Source organism: Onychomys torridus, chromosome 1, assembly GCF_903995425.1.
Source record: "Onychomys torridus chromosome 1, mOncTor1.1, whole genome shotgun sequence".
NCBI lineage: Eukaryota > Metazoa > Chordata > Mammalia > Rodentia > Cricetidae > Onychomys > Onychomys torridus.
Genome location: NC_050443.1, coordinates 3711099 through 3722472, shown reverse-complemented (window position 1 = coordinate 3722472; position 11374 = coordinate 3711099). Strand labels below are relative to the sequence as shown.

The window sequence follows — 11374 nt, the reverse complement described above, 5'->3', positions numbered from 1 at the left end:
GGCAGGAGAGTTCTCCAGCCAGGGGATGTGTCTGGATGATGGCAGTTGTTATAGTACTGGCAGATACAAGGGAGATGACAAGTCTTATTCCTACCAGTAAAAGAAGGAATGTCTCTCGTCTTTGGTTCACAGCAATGTTCCTCCCTCCCCCTCAGATAGATATTCCAGTAGAATAACCACAAGAGGGCTACAAAACCCTGGCAGTGGTTTGTCTATTCAGGATGCGTTACTGAAACTACTTCATACACACCCTAGGCTTTGCCAGAAATTCTCTGTTCCTTCCAATACATTTCATCTCTATATTCAAGTCTTCTTTCATTTTAATTACTCTAAAAGTCCAATAGTGCTACGCACAGGTTTATGGATTTTGGGTCATGCTCAATGGCATGGGGACACTGCCAGGTTTTATCTCACAAACAAAATTGACACTATTTTCCCACCATCTCTCCACCTACCACCTTCAACTTGTGTTGGGACATCCCTTCTCCATTGCCTGTCCATACTGGAATTTTAAGCTGGTTGCTCACTCTCAGGGTTTCCGCTGCTAACAACAATACCTGTAAGAATATTTCTGTCAGAAATTCCCACAGATTATGTCACCTCAATAGCACCAGTTGTCACATCTTGACAGGTTGTTCAAAATTATAGCAAGCTTGGTCCAGCACTTGGTGAGACAATCCATAAAGACTTCTTCAAACTGATGTTCTTCAGACATCCTGGGGTAGTAACTAGAACAGAGTGAAGTCAGCATCTGGAACATGGTTCTTGATCTTCATGAATGCATATTTCTTGGAGCCACCCAGGGACACTCACTGATCCATGGAAGGTTATGACCCATTTTATGTTATCACTTCCCTCCAAAGAACTGCTGCATCTGTCAGGGTATCTTTGGTTGTCAAATGACAGACATGTGAGAATCACCATGGCAACACTGGTCTAGGCCAATGCTGACAAAAGGGAGTCATGGGCAAACCACTAGAGACCACATCTCCACTGAAACTAGTGGGGAGCAGACACACTTGCATTTAGAGTCAGTGTCATTGAGTTAGACTGTGGACAGGTGACCTTTATTCGAGTGAAGATGTCATTTAAGAAACTGAGGAGACATTGAATGCCACAGGAAAAACTCAGAACAACCACAAGGTTTGAAACCCGAGGACTTTGTTTGAACCATTTGACTTATATGGTTTAATGGGGGAACTGATTCCTTCAAGTGTTTAGATGGGGCCCACCTCTCTCTCTGTAGGCCCTGCCCACAGGAAACACTCCAAGCTGTGGCTCATTCCTCAGGGCCACTAAAGACCCTGCCTGCCTACAAGGTATTTTTCATCAAGATATCCAGTAACCACGCCATGGCTACCCTGGCAAATGTGTCTGCACAGATTCACACACACACACACACACACACACACACACACACACACACACACACACAGAGAGAGAGAGAGAGAGAGAGAGAGAGAGAGAGAGAGAGAGAGAGATGTTGCTCAAATTTGAAAACAGACTTATAATAAAAACCCAGAGCCAAATATTGGGGTAAATGCTGGGAAATCACAGAGACAAAGGAACAAGGTTCTGCCACATCACACCTCACCAACAACATGAATGCTCCAAATGAATGTCTCTATGTCTTCAACTAAAAGGGACTTTTTTTAATCATACCTGGTTTATAAAAGGGAACTGGAGGTTCTCTTTTGGAGTTTTTAGTGTTAACAAAAGGATTTAAAAACACAAGCTGAAGGATGAGTTGATTCAAGTTGAAAAGAAAAGGCAGGCACGCCATAAATCTCAGAGGCAGGAGGAAAAGGAACATGTCATGCAGAAGAGCTATGAACTCCAGTTAAGCCAGCATGGAATTCAGCCACACAATGGAAGACAGCCACGTAGTGGGAGTTGAGTTGAGGGGGTAGGAAGAGACTAAAGAATGCCAATCTTAGGGCAAGATTGCTTAGAGCAGAGATAGAGAGGAATGTGACTCAGAACAGCTTGGCTGTGCTCTTGTATAAGCCTGTGCTAGGCAGAGAATCTGGAAAAGTAAAGAATTTCATCATGGCGATAATTTTTCTAAACTCTCTTTAGCATGGCTTAAGGTGAGCCCAACTTCCTAAGGTGGCCCTTCCTCCTTGAGTCAGAATACCTCAGGAAGGTGATAGACCCATGTAACTTTAATGTTGAATTAGGCCAGAGTATGTACTTGCTAGCCTTGACCAGGTTTCTACTTAATGGACTTCACTGTTACTCAAATGTCCTCCCCTCTGATGTGGAAACACAAAATCACTGAGGAACCAGATCAGGGATCAGAGATCCCAGCCATTTCTGGCATCTTTGATATCTGGAGAGGGTGATGGTGCTCAGAGGTCCACAGACATTCCTGGTTGTAGACAAGAAAGAATCTGGTTATTTTTATTTTCCATCTCATTAGTAGAAACCTCATAGGCAATATGTGCCACCATGTTCTTATCTTCCCCATATGAATAGGGATGAACTGGTTCTCATTTGAGGTGTGAATGTGCTGCACTCTCTGGCAGTGTCTGTGCAGGAGAAGCACCATGGTGACACTGGTCTAGACCATGATGCTTACAAAGGAGAGTCATGGGCAAACCATAAAAGACAATGCCTACTCTGAAGTTAACTCCCTTTTTCAATATGTTCTTGGAGAGATTGCTCCTGTTGTTCCTTATAACTGATGTAGGACAGTGAGTACAAGAGAAGGGGGACCACTCAGAGAGATCTGTCTAATAAATCACAGAAGGACACTGAAGTTCCATTTGTGTTAGAGGTAGAGAGAGGGAAATGATCCTTGACTGGAGCCTGGGAGGAGATGAGAGTGAATTAAAAGCAGGAATTATTAGAGTGGAGAATCCTAGGCAGGAAACTAGGAGGATTAGCATCAGAGTTTTTCAACTTTCCCATTAATGCCTTTGTACTTATGATTGGTTCACGAAATCATCCCATTACCCTCCTCTATCATTTTCCTTTGGCTGATGGCTGGACTCATCATCTGAGAATTGCTTGGTTCCTTTGTGGTGTAGAAAGATTAGATTTAGATATGTGGTGGTTTGAATGAGATTGGCCCCTGTAGACTCATATGTTTGTATTCTTGTTCCTAAGTTAGGGGAACTCTATGAGAAAGGAGAAGAGGTTTGGACTCCTTGGCAGAGGTGTATCACTGCATTGGGATTTGAGAATTCACAAGAATCACAACATTCAGAACACAGAGCTATACATGGCATGTCTGCATCAAAACCCTCCTCTTTGAACTACAGGAGAGAAGGCAAAAGAGTGTAAGAGTCAGAGGGGACAGAGGACACCAGAAAAACAAGGCACACAGAATTAACTGAGCAAGATGCATATAAGCTCCAAAGACAGAAGCAGCAAGCACAGGGCCTACAGGAGTCTTCACCATGCCCTCTGCATATAAATTACTGCCTTTAGCTTAGTATATCTGTGGGATTCCTCAGTGTGGGAATGAGTGGGTCTCTGATTCCTGTGTCTACTCTTCGGGATCTTTTCTTTTTGGGGGGATGCCTTGTTAAGTTACAATATGAGGGGTTTTTTCTCTTAGTATATTATGTTTTGTCTCATTTGGTTTTCATCTCTAAAAAGACCATCCTTTTCTTGTTAGAGACAGAAAGACTGCATCCAGAGAAGGGGACTCATTTAAAAAGGGAGGGGAAACTGTCATCAGATAGATTGTATGAGAACAGAATCTACTTTCAATCTAAGGAAACAAATGAAAACAATTAAATTTTATTTTGTATGTATGAATGTTTACTTGTATATTTGTATATGTACCACATGCATCACAATAAAATGATTGAATATCATGGAACTTGAGCCACTGAATCAGCTTGCTTGGGTTGAGCCAAGAGCAGGTCCCTGAGATACAGAATCTACCAGCTCCAATGAGATCAACAGCTAAGACTGGACCTAGATGGGCCCCCTGAGACACAGACACAACAAGCACAAAGTGGACCAATAGCAACACACTCAGACACAGGCCCCTCTTAAACCTATTAGAGGAGGAAATGGACACATTTCATGGGAAAAATACACATAACAACATAAAGAACAATACAGGTATCAACAGAAGCTAGCCCTACTCCAGCAGCAAGACTTGAATATCAAATTTAGAAGAAGCAGAAGAAAATGACCTTAAAATTAGCTTCATGAAGATGCTATAGGCCTTTCAAGAAATAAATTTTAAAAATCCCTTGAAGAAATTGAGAAAAACACTAACAAAAAATTGGAAAACATCAATAAAGACATTGAGGAAAAAGACAAATAAAAAATTAGAAGAAATCAATAAATCCCTTAAAGAAAACCAAAAAAACCATGAAAAAGAAACTAAACATGTGATGGAAACAGTTGAAGCCTGGAAAAGGGAATTAGAAACAATGAAGAAGAAACAAAGAGAGGGAATGCTGGAAATAGAAAATATAAGTAGATGAGCAGGAAATACAGAATCAAGCATAACCAATAGAACAGAAGAGATGGAAGAGGGAATCTCTAGTGTAGAGGATACAATAGAGGAAATAGATTCGCCAGTCAAAGAAAATACCAAAGCCAAAAAAGTTATAATACAAAATGTCTAGGAAATCTGGGACACCATGAGAGGGAAAACCTAAGAATAATTGAGATAGAAGAAGAAGGATACCAAAACAAAGGCACAAAAAACATTTTCAACAAGATCATATAAGAAAACATTTCCAATTAAATAAGGAAATGCCTATGAAGATATGAGAAGCCTATAGAACACCAAAGAGACTAGACACCCCAAAAAGTACCCTTGCCACATAATAGTTAAACAACTAAATGTACAGAAAAAAGAAAGAATATTAATAGCAGCAAAGAAAAAGGCCAAGTGACTTATAAAGGAAAACACATCAGAAAAACACCTGACTACTCCATGGAGACTTTGAAAGCCAGAAGGACCTGGAAAGATGTAATTCAGACACAAGACCATGCATGCCAGCCTAGACTCATATACCCTCCAAAATTTGCACTCACCATAGATGGAGTGAACAAAACATTCCAAGATTAACCCAGATTTAAACAATAGTTATCCACAAATCCAGACCCACAGGAAGCACCAGAAGGAAAATTCCAACCTAAGGAAGTTAGATACTCCCACAAAAACACAGGCAATAGATAAACTCACAGCAGAAAATCCAAAAAATAGAAGTACACACATTAATACCAAAAGATAGCAGGAATTAACAATCATTGGTCATTAATATCTCATAATATCAATGGACTTAATTCACCTATAATAAGACACAAGCTAACAGAATCTACACAAAACCAAGACCCATCATACTGCTGCATACAAGAAACACACCTCAACTCCAAAGGTACACACTACTTCAGAATAAAAGACTAGCAAAATTCTTTCCAATCAAATGGTCTTAAGTAGCAACCCGGTGCAGCTATCTTAATATCCAACAAAATAGAATTCAAACTAAAATCAATCAAAAGAGATCAAGAAGTACATTACATACTCATCACAGGAAAGATCCACCAAGATGAAGTTACAATTCTGAACATTTTTGACCCAAACATAAGGGTACCCACATATGTAAAGGGAACATTACTAAAGTTAAATCAAACATAAAATCCCACACATTAATAATAGGAGACTTCTACACCACACTCTCAAGACAGTACAGATCTGCCAAATCAAAATTTAACAGAGAAATGAGGGGCTTAACTGATAGTATGACTCAAATGGAATTAATCCATATCTACAGAACATAACACCCTAACAAAAAAGAATATACATTCTTCTCAACACCTCATGGAACCTTCTCTAAAATCAACCACATACTCGGTCAGAAAATCAATCTCAACAGATACAAAAACAAAAACAAAAAAACAAAAACAAAAAACCTCCTTTATTCTATCAGACAACCATGGTTTAAAGTTAGGTTTCACCAACAAAAAAAAATTACAGAAATCCTACAGTCTCATGGAAACTGAAAAATGCCCAATGGGATCACCAATGGGTCAAGGAAGAAAGAAAAAAAAGATATAAAACACTTCATAGGGATCAATGAAAATTAATGTACTACATACCCAAATTTATGGGACACTATGAAAGCCGTGATAAGAGGAAAATTCAGAGCATTAAATGCCCACAAAAAGAAGTTGGGAAAATGTCACACTACTGACTTAACAGCACACCTAAAACCTCTAGAACAATAAGAAAATGGTCAACCAGGAGGATTAGATGCCAGGAAATAATCAAATTGAGAGCTGAATAAATACAATACAAACAAAGAGAAAACTACAAAGAATCAATGAATTTAAGAGCCAGTTCTTAGAGAAAATAACACAGATAGACAAGCCAATACTCAGACTAACCAAATGCTGAAAGAGAGCATCCAAATTTTAAAAATCAGAAATGAAAAGGGAGACATAACAACTGACCCTGAGGATATCCAGAGAATATTGGGTCATCCTTCAAAGACCTGTACTCCACAAAAGTGTAAAATCTAAAAGAAATGGATAATATTGTGAATCAGTACCAAATACCTAAGTTAAATCAAGACCAGGCAAACTATTTAAATAGACAAATAACCCATAAGGAAATAGAAACTGTCATTAAAATTCTCCCAACAATAAAAGCCCAGGTCCAGATGGTTTTAATATAGAATACTACCAGATTTTTAAAGAAGAATTAATACCAATACTCTTTAAGATGTTCTACACAATAGAAACCGAAGGAACATTAACAAACTCCTTCTATGAGGCAACAGTTACTCTGAAACCTAAACCAAAGAAAAGATACAAAAAAAAGAGAATTACAGACCAGTCTCACTCATGAACATTGATGCAAAAATACTCAATAAAATAAATACTCAAAAAAATAAAATAAAACAGACTCCAAGAACATATCAAAACAATTATCCACCATGATCAAGTAGGCTTCATCCCAAAGATTCAAGGTTGGTTCAACATACAAAAGTCTGTCAAAATAATACACCATATAATCAAACTAAATGAAAAGAACCACACAATCATTTCATTAGATACACACAAAAAAAGGCCTTTGACAAAATTCAACATCACTTCATGATAAATGTCTTGGAGACATCAAGAATACAATGAACATAACTAAACATAATTAAGGCAATATAGCATGCCAACAGCCAACATCAAATTAAATGGAGAGAAACACAAAGCAATTCCCCTAAAAACAGGAACAAGACAAGGCCGTCCACTCTCCCCATATTTATTCAATATAGTACTTGAAGTTCTAGCCAGAGCAATAAGACAACCTAAGGAGATCAAGGCGATACAAATTGGAAAGGAAGAAATCAAACTTCCACTCTTTGCAGATGATATGACTGTATACACAAATGACCCAAAAAATTCTACCAGGAAACACCTACAATGGATAAACACTTTCAGTAATGTGGCAGGATACAAGATTAACTCAAAAAAATCAGTAGACCTCTTATACACAAATGACAAACAGGCTGAGAAAGAAATCAGAGAAACATCACCCTTTACAATAGCCACAAATTTAAAATAAAATACCTTGTGGAAACTCTAACAAAGCAAGTGAGGGACCTGTATGAGAAGAACTTTATGCTCTGAGATAGAAACAGAAGAATATCTCAGAAAATGGATAGTTCTCCCATGCTCATGGATAGGTAGGATTAAAATAATAAAAATGGCAATCTTACTAAAAGCAATCTACAGATTCAATACAAACCCCATCAAAATCCCAACATAATACTTCACATACTGGGAAAGAACAATACTCAACTTCATATGGAAAAGCAATAAAACCCACAATATCTGAATGAATCAGTACAATAAAACAACCTTTGGACACATCATGATCCCTGATTTTAAGCTCTACTACAGAGCTACAGTAATAAAAACAGTTTGGTACTAGCATAAAAGCTGACAAGTGAACCAATGGAATCGAAAGGAAAATCCTGACACTAATCTGACAATTCATGAACACCTCATTTTAGACAAAGAAGCCAACACTGTACAATTGAAAAAAGAAAGCATCTTCAACAAATGGTACAGGCATAACAGGATGTCAACATCCAGAAGACTGTAAATATCTGTCACTGTGCACAAAACTTAAGTCCAAGTGGATCAAAGACCTCAACATAAATCTAATTATTCTGAACCTCATAGAAGAGAATGTAGGAAGTAGTCTTGAATGCATTGACACTGAAAATTACATTCTAAATATAACACCAGTAGCACAGACACTGAGAGCAACAATTAATAAATGGGACCTCTTGTAGGGCAAAGGACATGGTCATTAAGACAAAATGACAGCCTACAGAATGGGGAAATATCTTCAAAATGCCACATCTGACAGAGGACTGATATCCAGAATATATAAAGAACTCAAGAAACTAGACATCAAAACACCTAACAGTCCAGTTTAAAAATGGGCTTTAGAGGTAATCATAGAATTCTCCACAAAAGAAGCTCAATTGGCTGAAATACATTTAAAGAATTGCTTGCCATCCTTAGTCATCAGGAAAACGCAAATCAAAACGACTCTGAGATACAATCTTACACCTCACATATTGGCTATGATCAAAAACACTGAAGACAGTTTATGTTGGAGAGGATATGGAGCAAGGGGAACACTCCTCCTCTGTTGGTGGTAATGCAAACCTCTACAGCCACTTTGGAAATCAATATGCCAATTTCTGAAAAAAATGGGAATGAATCTTCCTCAAGACCCAGCTAAACCACCTTTGGGCATAAACCCAAGAAATGCTCAATTATACCATTGGAACACATGCTCAACTATAATCACAGCAGCACTATTTGTAATAGCCAGAACCTGGAAACAACCTACATGACACTCAACTGAAGAATGGATAAAGAAAATGTGATACATGGATACTATGGAGTACTACTCACCAGTGGAAAAAAAAAATGACATTATTAAGATTGCAGGCGAATGGTTGGAACTAGAAAATATCATCCTGAGTGAGGTAACCCAGGCTCAGAAGTACAAACATGGTATGTAATCACTCATATGTGGATACCAGTTGTAAAGCAAAGGATAACCAGACTGCAACCCACAGCTCCAGGGAGACTAACTAGTACGGAGAATCCTAGGAAAGACACGGGGATCTTGCAGAAATGGAGAAAAGGTTGAAATCTACATGAGCATACTGGGGATGGGGGTGTGATGAGGGGTAATGGAGGGCAAGAGAAGGGAAATTAGAGCTTAGGTGAGCAGGAGGTTCTCCATGATCAGGAACAGAGTGGGAGAACATGGAAAGAGATACCATGATAAATGAAGGCACCATGAAAATATGGAGAAGCAGAGTTCTAGGGATGTCCCCATGATCCACAAAAATGACTCCACCATAGACTACTGGCAATGGTGGAGAGGGTGATGGAGCTGACCCACTCTGGTGATCAGATGGCAGAAGACCCTAACTGACATCAAAGAATCCTCATCCATGACTGATGGAAGCAGATGAAGAGATCCACAGCGTGGTCCAAGGCAGAGCTCCAGCAGTCCAATAGACAAGAGAGAGGAGGGATTTTATGAGCAAGAATATTGAGACCACAATTGAAAAAAGTACAGAGACAACTAGCCAAACAAGTGGAGATGCATGAAGTGTGAATCAATGCTGAGGAGCACCCATAGTACTGGACTAGGCCCTCTACATAAGTGAGACTATATAGCTTGAACTGTTTAGCGGGGGCCCAGGCAGTGGGAGTGGGACCTGTCCCTAGTGCATGAGCTGGTTTTTTTGGAGCCTAGTGCCTATGGTGAGACATTTTGCTTGGCCTCGTTGCAGAGAGGAGGGGCTTGGGCTTGCCTCAACTGAGTGTGCCAGGCTCTGCTTACTCCCCATGAGAGACCTTGCCTTGGAGGAGGTGGAAAAGAAAGGTGGTTTGGGGGAGAGGGATAGGGGTTGTGAGGAGGGAGGACAGGGGAATCTGTGGTTGACAAGTAGAATGAATAGAAAATCTCTTAGTAAAAAGGAAGAAATTCTTTAACATAGAAAAAATATGGACATATTGGAAGCGGTATTGATTGCATGTGTTCTAGTACAATATAGGAACACATGATTTCTTAAGGCTGGCGTGAGTATTTAAAGGATTACTGGTGTTCTTTTTCATTCTGCTCTGTCTCATTAATTTATTTCTCTTCTTTCTATCTTAGGGTGCAGATACATAGTTGTGAGACTGGGTCTCCTTATCACAAGTTGGCCTGGATCCCACTCTTCAACCAGACATGCTATTGATTATATTGCAATCCTCCTGGCTCAGTCTCCCCAGTTCTGGGATGAGTTCAGTGAGTCAACATGTCTGGTTTATGAGGAAGGAGTTTCTAACAACTTTTAATTAACAGAGTGTGTATGGCTGCTAGAGAAGCTGTCTTCTGTGTTTGTCATGTTGACTGTGGTTTTCAGCAGTTGAAGAGCACAGAACAGGGATCCTTAGGATCCCTAAAGATCAGCAGGAAGGGAGAAACAGTGGGGAAGGCTGCAGTCAAAACTTCATTTACATGCCTCAACCAGACACGATAGTCTGTTAAAAAAGTGTGAAAGATTATACAAATAAAATTTAAGAGGTACAAACCAACAAATGTGACCACCAGCATCAAGACAGTTTGGGCTGCTCTGGTCTCAGCATGGCCTCTCTGGTTCTGTTTGGGAGTGAGGATGTGCTGTGTTCGCTGGTGATGTCTATGGAGGAGAAGCACCATGGAAACACTGGTCCAGGCCATGATGCTGATAAATGTGGCATCATGGCCAAAATGCAAGAGAGTCATGAGTACACTGAATCCAGATGTGGAGCAGACCCACTTGCTGTTATTGTTGGTGTCATTGTCTGTGCTCTGTGGACCACTGACTTTCATTGGAATGTAGACATTATATAAGACACTCAACAACCAACAACTGTAACAAGAATAACTCAGGACATCAGGGGTTCTTCCTGGGAGCATCAGCTTACCCCAGTGACCAGGAACAAGAGTGATAAACTGATGAATGCTCAGGGCACAGGTGGAGCACATGTTTGTGCTTCGAGCCATCAGACTAATGAAGAACTGAATTTTGCATTGCAGGTTAGTTGGAGGACTCCTGGGAACAAAAATCATCATCCTGTTTGGAAATGCAGAGTTAAGGAGAAGGAAGGCATTGGCCAAAGCCAAGTTGCTGACAATGACCTGAGTGGGCCTCAGTTGAGAACCAGTAAATATGGGAGAGAAATTGTGGACAAACAGAAAAATGTTGGCCAGAGTCCCAGTCCCTACCTGAAAAAGTAGGAGTGTCTGAAGAGCCAATTCCTCAGTGGTTTTTAGAGCTTTACTCTGAGAAGACATGGACATGACTTCTGTGCAGACTGGAGTGATGACCAGGAG

At 39.7% G+C, this 11374-nt stretch overlaps 1 protein-coding gene across 1 annotated transcript; it reads right to left on the bottom strand.

Moving 5' to 3' along the window:
* Positions 1–10417: 10417 nt before the first annotated feature.
* Positions 10418–11374, bottom strand: LOC118590844 (vomeronasal type-1 receptor 4-like). Its single transcript, XM_036198603.1, has one exon. It carries the CDS (start codon positions 11339–11341, stop codon positions 10418–10420), a length of 924 nt encoding a protein of 307 aa, XP_036054496.1. The 5' UTR covers positions 11342–11374.